At 48.1% G+C, this 16134-nt stretch overlaps 1 protein-coding gene across 14 annotated transcripts in view; it reads right to left on the bottom strand.

Moving 5' to 3' along the window:
• The window catches only part of MICAL2 (microtubule associated monooxygenase, calponin and LIM domain containing 2), a 221718-nt gene that overhangs the window by 124772 nt on the left and 80812 nt on the right, over positions 1-16134 (bottom strand). For all 14 annotated transcript variants that reach the window (XR_009602230.3, XM_078433221.2, XM_078433224.2 and 11 more), the window contains 4 exons: positions 10615-10822; positions 7321-7437; positions 5911-6012; positions 2931-3086 (listed from right to left, as the gene is read on the bottom strand). Coding sequence is in view for 13 of the 14 variants with exons in the window: in XM_078433221.2 (XP_078289347.2) it covers positions 2931-3086; positions 5911-6012; positions 7321-7437; positions 10615-10822 (583 nt within the window). In the remaining variant the exon portion in view is untranslated. The remainder of the gene's footprint in view (positions 1-2930; positions 3087-5910; positions 6013-7320; positions 7438-10614; positions 10823-16134) is intronic.

Consider the following 16134-nt stretch of genomic DNA (forward strand, 5'->3'; position numbering starts at 1 on the left):
ATATTGATTTGGTATATTTATATATTGCGATATGATTAAAGCGCTTTAAAAAAAAAAAAAAAAAAAACCTCAAAGTCCTTAGGGGCTGTGGACCAGCACTTCCAAGTTAGAGCTAAGCGCTGCAGAAAGGCCAAGAGTTGTCCACAGCATAGCAGCAAAGCAACAGTAGTCCCGGGATTTGAACCCCAGACGGTCTGATTCCCAATCGCCACCGTGCCCTCCATGTGACCACAGAGTCAGAGAGTGGTGTCAATTCTCCCAAGGCTGTGCTAAGCCATGTTTCTCCCGTTCTCCTGTGTGTGGGAAAACCCAGGTGTCCTGGCAGGAACAAGTCAGGTTGGAGGGCTGGGTTGTATCTTTTTGTACTTTCCAGCAAATGCAAAAACACTCGAGAGACTAGGTTTCTGCTTTTAAAACAAAGCCGTAGTGCCTGGCCGAAGCATCACCTGAGAACTTGGAAGTGTGCATGATCAGAACCCCACATAGGACCTACTAAATCAGAAACTCTGTTGGTAGGGCCAGCAATCTGCACTTTGACAAGCCCGAGAGGGGATTCTGATGCACGTGCAAATTTGAGAACTGGCTTAGCTTCTTTGGAGAGAAAGGAACAGACACGTAACAACTTTAACAGCAGCTGACATAGAGGTGTGCTGGGTAACCAGAGGAACCCCTTTATTACCGTTAAATAGGAAACAGCCATCAATGCAGAGGGCTCCCCTGAGAATCAGAGGAAATTCATCCGTGTCACTGTGAAAGGGGCACTGTGAAACAATGGCCAAAGGTGACCGTCCCAGCGAAATGTAAAGGAAACTCACTGAGACATTTGGAAAAACACACTCAATGTCCTGTCATAATTCATATTTGGTGGTTTATTGAAGTATTTATCTTCTTGGTTTTTGAGAGGAAGGGAGGGTTGGACAATTCTTAAATCATTCAGAAGAACATAATACGCTGAATGAAAACATTCTACAGAGAACTGTGGGCTGATGGGGGCCAGGGTGGGGAGGGGAAAATGGGTGATGGGCATTGAGGAAGGCACTTGTTGGGATGAGCACTGGGTGTTGTATGTAAGTGATGAATCATGGAAATCTATTCCCGAAGCCAGGAGTATACTATATACACTATATGTTAGCTAACTTGACAATATATTATATTTAGGAAAAAAAAAAAAACAAGAAATAAAACATAAAATCCTAAAAAAAAAAAAGAAAAAGAAAAGAAATGAAAAGAAAAAAAAGAAAAAGAAAAGAAATGAAAAGAAAAAAAAGAAAAAGAAAAGAAAAAGAAGAGAAAAGAAAGAAAAGAAACCAAAAAACCCCGCTCTAATAAAATCATGCCACTGTGGTGAAACTCAGAGGATCACCCAACGGGCACACATCATAATGGCCAGTGAGTGGCACAGTCTGGCTCAATAAGGAATACCATTCCTAGAAACTAACTTGAAATATTCCCGGGGAGCAGTTTGACCTGTAACAGTGCACAACTGGAAGGTCTATACCAGAGGCCAGCAGACTTTTTTCTGTAACAGGCAGATAGTAAGTAGCTGGGGCTTTGTGGGCCATCAGGGTCCACAACCACTCATGGCTACAGGTAGCAACGTCAACAAGTGGGTGTGACTGTGTCCCAAGAAACTTTCATTTATGGGCACTGAAACTGGAATTTCATGTAACTTTCGATTTGTTGCAAAATAGTCTTCTTTTGCTTTTTCTTCAGCCATTCAAAAACGTTAAAACCACTCTTAGCTCGAAGGCAACACAAACATGTGGCCGCCCATAGTTTGCCAGCCTCCAATTTAAATGCTTAGGCGGTGACAGTGCATCTACTTAATGAGCTATTCTGTGGCTGCAAAACTGACCATCAGGAGGACCTGGCTGCAGTGTGGACAATATTTCAAATGTGATGCTGGAGAAGAAAATCAGATTCACAAAGAGTATTGACACCCCAAGAAGAGCCAGAGCCCTGTGAAAAGTGGGGCTACGGGCAGACGATTATTGAAAAGAAGTATGTGAACATGAGAACTCTTTCTGTGCTAGGTGATACTCGGTGTGGATGATTGACTTCTGGTATGAAAATTTTGTCCAACATTGTTGTTACACTGCCTTTCGAGGAGAAATACCTATCTTAAAATCAGGTGAAAAGAAAAATCTGGGATTTCCGTAATTGGCAGGAGCGTTTCCCCCCTCTTTCCCCTCCCTGGGCTGGATTTCTCTGCACCACCTTTCTGACTGCCTGACGTACTAGTTGTCTGTTTATTAACGGTCTCCCCCAGCAGAATATATAAGCTCCAAGAGAGGGGTCTCGTTTTGCCCACCGCTCTTTCTCAGGCCCTTGAACAACAGCTGGCACACAGTAGGCAGTCAATAAATATTTGTTGAGTAAAGGAATGAGGATCTTCTTTCCTCAAGGCCCACAGCTGGGGGTCACTGATGCGCTGGGGTGAGTACACATTCCCTGGGCATCCCTGGATGTCCCTGGTGGGGAAGGGCGGCTGGCACACTGCACAGAAGTACCTACACTTCTTCAGGGGCTAACCTCAGGTTACTGGCTCCCTCCTCAGACGGCTCTCTGAAGCTCACGGTGACGTGGGCATAGACCAACCTCCCTGCATTAGGATGGTTGTCCCTCACTGGACAAGGATCCACTTGGGGAAGGGACCATGTCAACCTCAACTCTGTATCCCATGATACTGATACTGGCACGTAATGAGCACTGAGTAAACGTTGACTGAGTAAATCCATCTTTAGCCATTTTCATGTACAACAGCCAGAACTTTTTCTCAAGAATTGCCCTTGTCCTTGAAGGAATCCTACCCATTTCTCTCCTAAGGAGAAGTCTGGGCTTCTGCTTTATCAGAGTGAGGCTCCCAATCCCCAAAACTGGGACAGCCCAGCATGGACATGGCCTGGTTTGGAGAAAGGTGAGGGTCCCACCTGTTTCTTCTTTAAGGTCCTGAAAAAACTTCTGGTTGAAGATGAAAGCCACCCCGCTAATCTCTTCCACCTTGGCCTCAGCTGTGCTGTTTCTGTTTATGAAGTTGGCGGTGATCGCAATAGCCAGCTTCCCACGGAATTCTTTTCTTCGGAACCCTGCATGAGGCCAAGAGAAAAAGGGAGTCTTTCTTCTGGATTTGGTGGGAAAAGTGAAAAAGATTACTGAGGAAGCTATTCTCAGATGCCTCACGGGCCCCTGAAACCAGAATTCTGCATCTGTAGAGAATAAGGGCAGGTGGAAATGTCAAGGTTTGTACCTGAGGAAGAAACACATCACCAGAGGCCTAAGTCAGTGGGACTTTTTCCTTTCCTGAAATCTATAGGACCAATTATTCTGGTTAGGCTTCTACAAACAAAAGGCCAAAGTGATCTTCCTAAAGGCAATCCGAGAGCTCATCCTTTTAAAGATTTGTTAGGGGGTCGCCTGGGTGGCTCAGTAGGTTAAGTGCCTGATTTCGGATCAGGTCATGATCTCACGGTTCGTGGGTTCGAGCCCTGTATCAGGCTCTGTGCTGACTCTCAGAGCCTGGAGCCTGCTTTGGATTCTGTGTCTCCCTCTCCCTCTGCCCCTCCCCTGCTCATTCTCTGTCTCTCTCTGTCTCTCAAAAATAAATAAATGTTAAAAAAATTTTTTTTTAATGAAAAAGATAAAGATTTGTTAGGCGCTGTTGCTAGGTACATTCATGACACACGCACTTTGAACTTGACGATTAAGACTACATTGTTAGCATTCTTCATGTTTTCCCCCCTTTGAAAAGGATTATGAGACTCAATTCCTGTGGGATGGGGATTTTAAACTTAAAAAAAAGTTTTTTAAATGTTTATTTATTTTTGAGAGAGCGCGAGTGAGCGGTGGAGGGGAAGAGAGAGAGGAAGACGCAGAATCTGAAGCAGGCTCCAGGCTCCGAGCTGTCAGTACAGAGCCCGATGTGGGGCCCGAACCCACACACTGTGAGATCATGACCTGAGCCGAAGTCGGATGCTTAACTGACTGAGACACCCAGGCGCTCCCATGGGATGGGGATTTTAACAAATTTCTATTTCCAGTCTCCAGTGACGGGCACACGGTCCACGCTCAATAAATATAGAATGAATAGACAAAATTTTAACTTGCAATTGATTTGGTACAATGATTCCTTGGGGTGCTTGTGTCAATGGTTTAGCTTTTTAATGGCGGTGACAGAGAGGACCCCAAGCAGCTGGTCAGACTTCATTCTTCTGCCAACCCCCTTTCTTTCTAGCAGCTGGCTAGCCCACAGTCCCCAGTTTTCCCTCTGCCCCAGATGCCGTGCACTTTGCTTAACTCAAGGCGCTCATCACATGAGCAGCCTTGGCGGACATGCTTCTATCTTCAGCCTCCCCTGAGAACTCCCCCCACATTTGCTTGCAGTATACGCAAACCTCATGCGCATTCCCAAACTTTGGTCAAAAATCCCTTGGACTGGAAACCTTGGGTTTTTATCTCAGTACCTCCTCTTTTAAGTCATCCTTCATTAGACTTATCGAAATGATCAGAAATGGCCATGATGGTCTAGTCTGGTATTTCTTAACCGGGAGTGACCTTGGCTCCCAGTTAGGCAAAGTGTGGAGACATTTCCGGTGGCTACAACTTGGGGGTGCTACTGGTGTCTAGCAGGGAGAGGCCAGGGATGCTAAGCATCCTACTGTGCACGGGACAAAAAATGATGTGGCTCCAAATGCCAACGGCGTCGATATGGAAAAACCCGGCTGCAGGTCTACTTATTTGGTGCTAGGCTGCCTAAGTGGCTCTTCTCCTTCTTACCTTTCTTTTCCTGTGCATGAAATGCCAAACTATACTCAGACAGGGTGTGGATTTTGGATTTGCAAATATTCAGACTTAACAGTTTTACCAAACCACCAAAATATCCCCATAAATGCTAACGGCACAATATCCAGGTTAGCAGCTTAAAAGGTCTTTGTCAGGTATTGTTTATTGATTGCAGGGATGGGGCACGTGTAGGGATGGAGGAGAAGAGAGAGGCACGGGAGCGGGGAAAGGGCCCTCATGGTCCAGCAAGTGGTAGGGCCCAGCTAGGCAGACCACACCTCTGGAAGCCTCCAACACCTACCGTCTTTCAGGGAGTGAGTTCTGCCCTCAGAGGAGATGCCCTCCCGGTCAGACCTCTGCAGCCTGCAGCCTTTAAGCAGGGCAAGCTTGAAGAGCAGATGTAGCCACAGTCTAAGAGATGCCATGTGAGGCCATTTTGTCCACCATCTGTGGTCTCACGCGGATACAGTTAGTGCAAATCCATACAACCTACGCACCAATTAATCTCGGCAGGGGGCGGGTGGAGGGGGAGGTGATTGAAGGCATTTCTGGCAGTGGTGCTCCTCTCCCAACCTGATTAGCCCTTACTCCAAGAAAACGTGTTATGCTTCCAACTTCAGAACTCAGGGAAGCATGGTTTTGCGCTTTGACAGTCTGGGGAAAACAGATCTTACTGCCCAGCAGTGAGTGTGCTGAAAAGTTACAAAAAGAGAGGGGCTCCTTCTTCTGGAGCATTACACGTGACGGTGAAAGAACACACTCATAGTAGAAGAACGGCTGTCTTAGAGGAGGTATGAAAGTTCTTAGTGCCATGGATTGCACATTGACACGTGCTCAGTAATTGTATGCTGACTTTGAACTTCCCTGGCACTTTATCTTTATAAAACACTTTTACATGTGAGTCCTTTCTTAGCCCTCAAAACGATGCTCTGAGAAGATTCTGTTATCTACATCTTCCAGGTGGGAAAAGTGAGGTTCAGAGACAATGAAATGCTCAGCCTCAGGCACAGCAGGACAATCTGCCCTTCTGTGAAGGCCCCACCCAGCTTTAGCACCTGCCATCTCGCTTTTCTGCACTGCCCCCTCCCTCACTCCCATACCCCCTTCCTCAGCTCCAGGAACAGTCTTCACCTTCCAGCGTGTTCCTGCGGCCATCAGCGCCAATGATGACGTCAAACTCAAAGTCCGACAGAGCGTGGTCCGCAGGGAGAAATTCTGCCCGCCAGCCGATTTCTGCCAGAACAGAAAAATGATTTGAGTTGGCAGAGAAAGGTGGGAGGCCTCTTGGTGTCGGCCAGGAAAAATGGATAATACCCCTAGGTGTAGGCACCCCAGACAGAGCTGCCAGAGGAAAGACCCAGAGTCATCCCAACTCATACTCTCATCTGGACTCCTTCTGGCTTTAATATCAATTCAATCCGGGACAAAGTAAACCAGCAGCGTCAACCCTATGCTTGATGTAACTGGTTTCTGTGCAGGTTGGGAGACTATCCTCAGTGATTCTTAAACTAGTCTTACTTGAACCTTATTTTTCCCAGTGTTTTCTACCTTGCTCTCTTCATCTTCCCCTATATTCCTCCTTGCCCTCCCATTACTGACCAGACCCGGAGGATGTGCAGGGTGTAGAAACCAGTTTGAATTGCCACTTCATTATGGTCAGAATGTTCTGTCGGGCAGTACACAGCCTTCTATGATAACATTTTCAGGTAAAATCTTGTTGGTCACCCATAACTGGGATTTAACATCCACCAGAGGTTTGAGAGAGGCTACCAAAGCCACCTAAAGCCTCTTCTAAATTTTCAAATATCCTGGGCTGAGGACAGGAGAAGTCAGAACTGAATAAGCACATGGAGCTCTGAGGTCTCTGACATTAAGTTGCCCAAACTGAAGGTCCTGCCTCAGCAGAAGATTTTGATAATAAGATGCAGAGGCATCAGGAACAAAGTCTCTGTCCGTGGTGTGTGAGAGATCAGCATTTACATAAACATATTAAAGGAGAAAGGGAAGCATTACTAAATAATAAGACACCCACAATGGGCGAAGTCTGTGGTTTGTAAATTATACTTTAGTAAGACTTAAAAATATTATATGCCAAATTATATCATGAGCACTTATTTCATATTTTCTCTAGAAGCTTCACATTTCTCACTGGATTTTAAAATACCATATGGGTACAAAATATCCAAGTAACTGTGTGTTTTCCCACATAGCTGGAAGAGCATAGGAATGAACTTTTTCAAACAACCAAATGTAGGTCTTCTATCCTAATTACTTATTACTTCATTTGTCAAATTACTTCCCCCTAGTGACAGGGTAACAAAATTACAGGTTTAATGGCATAACCAATCCCCCGGGGGGAAGAAGAGAAAAACTAAAGTGGTAGGTAGCCCTGGTCCAAAAAGGTAAAATATCCTTGACGGAATTATACCAAACAGTCCCCAACAAGAATAACTCTTACAGAAACATCCTCTGAGAACTACAAATGCGATTTCCATTTTATGATATCTGATTTCTAGATATGAAAGGAAAAGTATACTGTACTTTGATTTTCTTGATCTTCAGGAGGTTCTAGAACCTTCACAAACTCCACATTCACATGGATTTCAACGCCCAGCATCAGGGCCACCTTGAATAGGATGAGCTGCAACTGACGAATACCTATTAGAAAGGAAAGGGGAAAGAGAAGACGTGTCAGCAGTAGTGCTTGAGTGCCTCCTGCATACAGGGTACTATATAATCACTCCTTGATGATCTCTGCGCATAGTCATGTACCAACCATGATCACTACCGAGAACTAATTATGTGACAGCCACTTGGTGTTTTCTCACTTAACCCTTATTGTGACCCTTTGGGATAATTATTCCCATTTAATGGATAAGAAATTGAGGCTCAGTGAGGTGAAGTGATTTGCTCAAGGTGACACAGCAGCAAAACTACAATGTGGACCCAGATCTGTCTGATTCCTACACTGTGCTCTAGCTTTTAGATAATGCCATAATAATGGAGGCTCTCTCTTTCCTGCCTCCTTCCTGAGATAGGCTATAAGTTTGACAAGGTAGAGATGGAAAGGGGAGTAGACAAAGAGAGTAAATGGTCACAAGTAAAGTCAGTGATAAAATGGTTCATCTCATGGCAGACTGAGCCTAAGCTCTTAGCCACCCACGGTCAGGGGCGGCTGGGGAATTCTCCCTATGGAACTGGGCTCGTGATAATTCACCTCCCACCCACTCTTCTAAACTTTCCCAGTAAGTGTCACCTCCTATCTCTCCCTTGGCCCTGCCATTCAGCACATGTGGGGATGTCTCCAAATATTTTTCTATAGAGCAAGAAACTTTCTGTGGGTCCCTCTGTATTTATTGGGCTTTGTTCATTTAACATTTACTGAGCATCTGCAATGGGCCAGGTGCCATGGGAGGCACAAGAGATATGGAACTCACTCTAGTGGAGGAAACACATGTAAACAGACTGGGTCAGAGCATGGTGATTGGGGGCAGGGGAGCGGCAGAACAGCGCCTGAGCTGCAGTCCCGGAAGCCAGGAGAATACCAGATCCCCACAGACAGATTAAGGATTACAAAGAGGCGCTTGGGAGTTAGGAGGCTTCCTGGGGGTGGAAATCTCTGTGGAAATCTCTTTGGCAGGGTGGTGGGGGAGAAGTCAGATTACAAAGGAAGGAGGCATGAACAGGAGAGGCACAGACAAAGTCTATATCCTCCCTTTCTAGAATAAATGTTTTGAAATAGAAAACGGTAAAGGAAATAACAGAGGGCTTGGGGGAGCAGGAAGCCAGGAGGGAGAGAGGGGAGCTGAGCGGCCAGCTCTGCCTCCTACATGGGGCAAGAGGAAGGAATGGGTACTGGGGTGGAAGCGAGTGCAGGAGGAAGGAGGGGGCTGGGACTGAGGAGTACCCGCCAGTGGCTTCTCTTCCCCAGAGCACAGGAGGAAGGCCATCTGCTCAGAAGGAGGCGGCTGTGGTGGAGGTTCAGAGCAGCCGCCTGGGGACTGGAGGAGGATGCTGACACAGGACCATGGAGAATTGCTGAGCAGTGCTGAGGGCTGGGGCGCCACTGGGACTGGAGGCCACGGTTGGTCTGGAAAGAAGCCAATCAGCTGGGGCTCAAAGAACCCAATCCCCCTTCCTGCCTGGAAACAGGCCAGGTCTCTCCTCATCATTTCAAGGTTGCTAATCTATCCTGTTCCAGCACACATTAGGTGTTCAAAAAATTCTCCCTGCCTCCCTTCTCACAGGCACTGGAATTGCTCTTGGCAATGAGCGCCCTGAATGCCAGAAGCTGGGATCCAGAGTTCTGCCAGTGTTTCTGCATACTGGGACTTTTCTAAGAACTAGGGGTTAAATTGGAGCCCCACCAATGGGGCACAGAGGGGCTCCTGGCCCACAGGGAAGGCAGCCCAACAGACTGGGGCCCTCACAAGGACCCAGCTCTGCCTCTCTGGAAGCCTTGATGAGAGCGTGGCACTCAATGTTGTCATCCTGGGTTGGTAACCAACAAAAATTCTTCTGTGGGTGGTAGGGAATACCCTGAAAGCTGACACTGCGGCCTTATGAGCGAATCCAAATTTCTTTCCAATGGACTCCTGGAATTTTCTCATCCCAGAGTGGGAATAAAGTGTGGGGCCACTGCTGATAGGTTCTCTTTACTTGTGACTAAATTACACCCTATGTGGTTGACCATTGTCTCCAGTCATTCCTCTGAGCCCCACGCCCTTTCCCGTCGGCTCCTGTCCTCATGAGAACGTGGCTCTCAGGGCTCTCCTCCCGCCCACTGGTTGAGAGACTGAACCCTCAAGTTGGGGACCCCGGCCGCTTCTTGCTCACTGCACACCAGCGGATGCAAAGCACTTCCCAAGTACCTACTACTTGCCAGGCACAGTGAGAAGCACATCACAAACTTGACCTCACTTAATCCTGGTCCTGGTAGGCAGGCATTAATCACATGTGGGGGAGACAAAACTTGGGGCTTGAGGAAGGTTAAGGAATTTGACCCAAGTTACACAGCAAATGGGCAAGACCAATTTGGGGCCCAGATCTGTTCAAACCCTTGAACTCTCCCCATAGTGTTAATCTCCCTGACTTTTATGGGTCACAGTCTTATATACAAGGTGGCTAAAGACCTCCTCCCTGTTAAGCATTAGGGGAAGTCTGTCCTACAGCTGGTCTGCACAGATCTTGCCTGGAGAGACCCAGGCCTGAGGAATGCAGAGCCAAAGGGCCTCAGTGCTCACCTTGCCCTACCCGAGCATGCTAAGCTTACAGGACTGGCCCAGGGCCTGGAATAACTCAAGGAAACTTGGTACGGGATCTGCCGATTGTGTCATTCCTCTCTTCTAAAACCTGCCGTGGCTTCCCCCAGCACCACAACATAACATCTAAGAGGCCCACTTAATGGTTTTGTGTGCCTCCCTCTTCTGAACTCCTCCAGCAAGTCTGACCACTCTATTAAAGTGCAGTTTATTGTTGACAAGATCGGTGAGCTCTCTGAGAGTGCAGACCATGTCACTTGCCTCTGTTTCGGTTTCCCACACTTCATTCACTCAACAGAAGTTTACCAGACATCTACTATGTGCCAAGAACTCTTTTACACCCTGGAGATACTCTGGTGAACAAGACGTGCTTACTGCTCTGTGGGGCATACCCAGCATAGATGCCAGCACGAGGCACAAAGCAAGCCCTTCGTGAAATGTTGCCAGTTGAATGCATGGATCCCCCAGGGACTTGTAAGCTGGAACATCCTGGAGACTCCTTAGTGTGGAGAGATGTGCCCCACCCAGGGTCAGACCCCTCCCTGAATGGGGTGCCACCATTGGCTCTACTCACTGATGTGGTCAATGGAGCCAGCGCAGAACTTCCCGTAGAATTTCTTGGCTCCCAGTCCCCGTAGGTCATGGATGGTGAAAGGCCAGAGGTGCAACACATTGTTCCTGGAGAAGGTGTCCCTCTTCTCCACCACAACCACTTTGGCCCCTAGGTAGGCAAGTTCAATGGCAGTGCGCAAACCACATGGTCCTCCCCCAACAATGAGACACTGTAGAGGTAAGAGAGAAACACTCAGTGATCTCTAGCATTGTGGACACAAACTCCTAGTCAACACCTAACTGGTCCACGCAAATCAACCAGCAAGTACAAACCAAGCACCTTTTTGGGACCTGCCATTCATCCACCCGAGGTACATTATCTGTGGGCCTAACCAGGCACTGTGCCACACCCTACAAAGGACACAGAAGTAAAAGGACTTGGGGGGAGCACAGATACACTTGAGGTTCCGAGTCAGACTGAACTGGGCTTAAATCCCAGCTCTGGCATTTGATACCTTAGCTTCCTCATCTGTGAATGGGTCTACTGCTCTTTCCTTGGGGAATTATTGAAAAGAAGATTCCATTAAAAAAGCTTATGGTGCATCTCTGTGACCTTGGATTAGGCAATGATTTCTTTGATGTGACACCAAAAGCACAAGCAACAAATGAAGAGATAAATTGGACTTTATTCCTAAAAGATTTTGTGTTTCAAAGGCCATAATAAAAAAAAAGTGAAAAGACAACCCCCAGATGGGAGAAAATATCTGTAGATCATCTATCTTGTAAGGGACTGATATCCAAAATATATAAAGAATTTTATAACTCGCCAATAAAAAAAAAAAAAAAGACAAACAACCCAATTAAGGAACAGGAGATAATCTGAATAGACGCTTTCTCAAAGAAGATATACAAATGGCCAACAAGCACGTGAAAAGATCCTCAATATCCTTATCCATCAAGGAAATGCAAATCAAAGCCACACGAGATACCACCTCGTACCCGCTAGGATGACTATAATCAAAAAGTTCAGACAAAAACAAGTGTTGGTGAAGAAGTGGAGAAATTGAAACCCACATATGTTACTGGCAGGCAGATGCTTTGCAAGATGGTACAGATGCTTTGGAACAGTCTGGCAGCTCCTCAAAAAGTTAAACATAGAGCTGCCATATGAGCCAGCAATTCTATTCCCATGTTTATACCCAAGAGAAGTAAAAACATATGTTCACACAAAAACGTGCCCATGAATGTTCACAGCAGCATGACTCATTAGAGCCAAAAAATAGAAACCGAAATGTCTATCAGTTGATGAATAAACAAAATGTGGTCTATTGATACAATTGCTTATTCAACTATGAAAAGGAACGAAGTACTGATATATGGATGAACCTTGAAAACGTCATGCCAAACAAACGACATCAGACCCAAGGGGATACATATCGTATGATTCCATTTATGTAAAATGTCCAGAGTAGGCAAATCCAGGGAGGCAGACAGTAGATTAGGGGTTGCCTGGGAACGGGGGTGGGGTGGGGAATGACCCATAATGGGCATGCGGTTTCTTTTTATGGTGGTAAGACATTCGAGAATTCGATAGTTGTGGTGCTTGCACAGCTTTGTGACTACATTAAAACCATTGAATTACATACTTTAAAAAGGGTGACTGATATGGTGTGTGAGTCATATCTTAAGAAAATGCTTGCATGAGAAGAAAAAGCATATGGTATGGAATTTGGTACACACTAGTGTAGACTCTGTTATTCGCTGAGCCCCAGTCCCTGTCTTCAAGGGAGCCTGAGCCTAGTGGCAAACTCAGACTTCTGGAGTAAGTAACCAGAGCCCTCTGTGGTTAGTGATTCCTCCTCACCACAGACACGAGAGGAAGAAACTATTGTCATCCTCATTTCACAGATGGGAAAACTGAGGCACAACGCAGCGAGGGAACTGGCTCCTGGCTTCCCAGATCCGAAGGAACAGAATCAGGATGCAAACCCAGGTGGTCTCACTCCAGAGCCCATCAGGCTGAGCTCCTATTGCTGTACGACTTCTACCAGGAATAAAAAGAAGAAAGAACGTTGCAGCAGAGGGGAGCATCCGTTCAAAAAGAAAGAAGTTCTTTAAGGTGGGTAGAGAAGGGTACTTTGAGGGGAGGGAAGGGAAAGGAAGGAGGGAGAAGAGATGAGAGTCAGTCTGGAGCCAGATGCTAAGGGTCTGAAACACTAAGTGAAGGAGTATGGCCTTGGTCCTGCAGGCTGTGGTGAGCGGAGGTGACAGGACCAGATTCTATACGAGTCCCACACTAGGTTTCAATGGATGTTGCAGTGTTGAACAGGACAAGGGCCCTTCCCCAAGGAAGCTACAGCCTGTTACGAGAGAAGGGACAACATGTAATGACCTCATTGGTTACACTAGGCAAAAGCCCTTCCATTTAAACAAAATCATGAGGGAGTGCCAGAACATCTAGACAGGAAAACGACAGTGTTTTGGCTGAAAGAGTCAGAGACCCCTGGGCAGCACCCCGCCCTGCCCCTGGGCGGTCCCTGAAGCACCTTCAAGAGGCAAGAGTGCACCTGGGGCGGATACCCCAGCAAGGCAACAGGGAAAGAGATCTGTACCCACCCACACCTCACTGCTCAACATGTCAGAGGCATCTGGAAGCTTCCCTTCTGCTCAGGATCAAACCTTATCTTTGAAAAATGCACGTCCCTTCCCCTAGCAAATATTCCATCATCCAGTTATCACTCATCTGGGGCCTCTGGGGTCTCAAAGAGCAAGTGCAAACAAGCATATCACAAACTCCCACACCACAATCAGCGTGGCTTACCAGCTGGAACCTTCCAGAGAGTTTGCAGAAACCCCATTAGGGGAAATGAAGTCACCACTGAGATACGACTCACTCCAGAGATGTCGGGGAACAGGCGTGCAAATCCATTTGCTTCCTTTCTGGTTAGAGCACACTGGGGAGAGCCACCACCCCCACTCCTTATCTCACACCCCAAACAGCTCCTCTGGCTTGCCTTGGCCAGACCATGACGGGCATTTCAAAGTAAGATTCCGAACCCTGACACTCTGAGGTTGGCTTTGGGGTTAAGCCTGGATTCACTGCATTTCTTTACCATTAGTGCATCTTCTTCTGTTTGCTGAGTGCTGTCACTCCAAAGCCAGGGATGGTGTGGGGGTGGGAGGATGTGGGGGAAGATGGGGGGGAGGAGGGGGAGGAGGGGGAGGAGGAGGAGGAGGAGGAGGAGGAGGAGGAGGAGGAGAGGAGCCCGCCTGCACCCTTCTATCCACCAGGCCTGACCCAGCACCACTCCCAGAGCAAGGCAGGAGATCCCTTTCCCACCAGTGGGGTGAGGTGGGGGGTGGGGCAGGGGCTGCTGTACATTTTTCATGCAAACAGTAGCCAGGGTATTGTTTCTTACCCTCCCAGCTAAACCTGAAATCCCACCGGCAAAAGGTCAGTTTTCCCACCACTCTGGGCCCCAGCACATACTTTGGGCCTGAAATTTCAGAGACGCCAGGCATACTGTAATCTAAAGTCAAAGCAAATACCAACAGGCCCAATTATATAAAGGGAGCAAATTTGGTGCAGATGTTATCAAGACAGGAGAGAAGGCTTGCCGGCAGGGGCCGGGCCGGTTCCTCTCGGAACACACTTGTTATGATTAACATGGGAACTTGGGAGTTCTGACTAGAGGCCACAAAGTGCAACTGCCCCGGGCCTGGGCAGAGGACAGGAGAGAAGGAGGCTTCCCCAGCGTGCCCACAGGTGATGCTCCGGATGTTGGGTGTAGTGCAAACAGACCCCAGATGCAAAGGCTCATGATAACTCAATGTGAAAAACTCTCCACATTTCCTAGACCCGTCTGGGCTCTCGCTGCTGAGGACCGGGTGCCAAGGAAAGAAAACTTTTCATTAGGACTCAGCCCCGAGGCCTTCCTCGAGCCCCAAGTGACACGGTACATTCTGTCCACAGGGTCCATGCTAAATGTTACCCCAGAGCTAGGCTCTGACGTTATAATGATCTGCATGTTTCCCAGGCCAGCGTGGGTGCTCCTCAAACTCTCTCCCTGTGTCCCCTGCATTTCTGTTATGCTCAGAGCCCAGTACATGGCCTGGCACACAGGCGGCCTAGATAAACAGTTGGTAGATGCACACGAACTTCTCACACCCACCCCGCCCACCCAGTTCTGGCTCTCTATCAGTAACTGGGATCTGCGGTTCATGTCAGCCAGGGTTTATGTCTGCCTTTCCCACCCAGGCGGGGGTTAGCTGGGGTCTGCCAAGGCCACCAGCATTACGGACGTCAGCAGATCTGCGTGCTCAGGCGACATCGATTTATTACCCAGTGGGGAGTGGGGCAGACCCAACACCAGCAGGAAATCCATTGTATAGATAAGCTTGGCAGTGCATTCGTGGAGAGACAAACACCACATGGAAAAATCAGCTCTTACTTATCAAGGGGTGGGAACGGGGGACGAGCAGACTAGCCCACAGTCGAGGCACCGATCATGCTTCAGGCACAGGGCTGGGGCAGCCTCAGCCACACAAGACTCTCTCACGATCCAAGAGGAGCCGAGCAGGCAGTACCCACTTCTTGATGGCATGATGCATGTTCCGATCCACAAGTGGGTGGGTGTATTGGGACCATGCCAAGAATGCTAAAGGTATTCAGTCCCCCAAGGGAAGTGCCGAGGGGACCAGGGGCTAAGCCAGGGGTTAGCAGTCTGGAGATTTGATTTCCGCTTCTGAACTCTGCCTCCAGTTTCCCTGGGGGCTCTGTGTGCAGACGTTCCAGTGAGGAGGGGCACGGAAAGCCAGCACCCGGAGGCGGCAGGAAGGCCGGGGCCTGCGTTTCCCCAGCGCTCTGCACCTTGTTGAAAAGGAGGAGTACGGCATCTAAACTCTATGGGCCCAGGACTTTCTACTTGCCAGGCACTGTCCTGATCACTTTATGTATTTTGTCGTTCCCACGGCCCTGTGAGGTCAGTGTCCTCATCATCTCAGCTCGGTGAATGAGCAAACTGGGGAACAGAAAAAGTGAAGTCACTTGGTCCAGGTGCCCTTAGTATCACCATTTTTTTTTTTTTTTTTTTTTTTTTAATTTTTGGGACAGAGAGAGACAGAGCATGAACGGGGGAAGGGCAGAGAGAGAGGGAGACACAGAATCGGAAACAGGCTCCAGGCTCCGAGCCATCAGCCCAGAGCCTGACGCGGGGCTCGAACTCACAGACCGCGAGATCGTGACCTGGCTGAAGTCGGACGCTTAACCGACTGCGCCACCCAGGCGCCCCTAGTATCACCATTTTTGAGCTAAGAAACGGGAGCAAAAGACAGGAAGAAAGTCCCTCGGGTCGGTCACGGGATGAGTAAGTGGTCAAGTTTGGATACAAACGGAGGCAACGGGGGTCCAAGACCTGTGCTCGGAACCACGTATCTGACATGACAGTAAAGCAGACCTCAGGGGTGCGGTCAGGGGTGCGGTCAGGACGAAGGAAGGTGGCTTTTCACCGTTTCCCTGCGTGGGGCACACCTCAGCCTGCTG

Source organism: Panthera onca, chromosome D1 (genome assembly GCF_046562875.1).
Source record: "Panthera onca isolate mPanOnc1 chromosome D1, mPanOnc1 haplotype 2, whole genome shotgun sequence".
In the NCBI taxonomy this organism is placed as follows: domain Eukaryota; kingdom Metazoa; phylum Chordata; class Mammalia; order Carnivora; family Felidae; genus Panthera; species Panthera onca.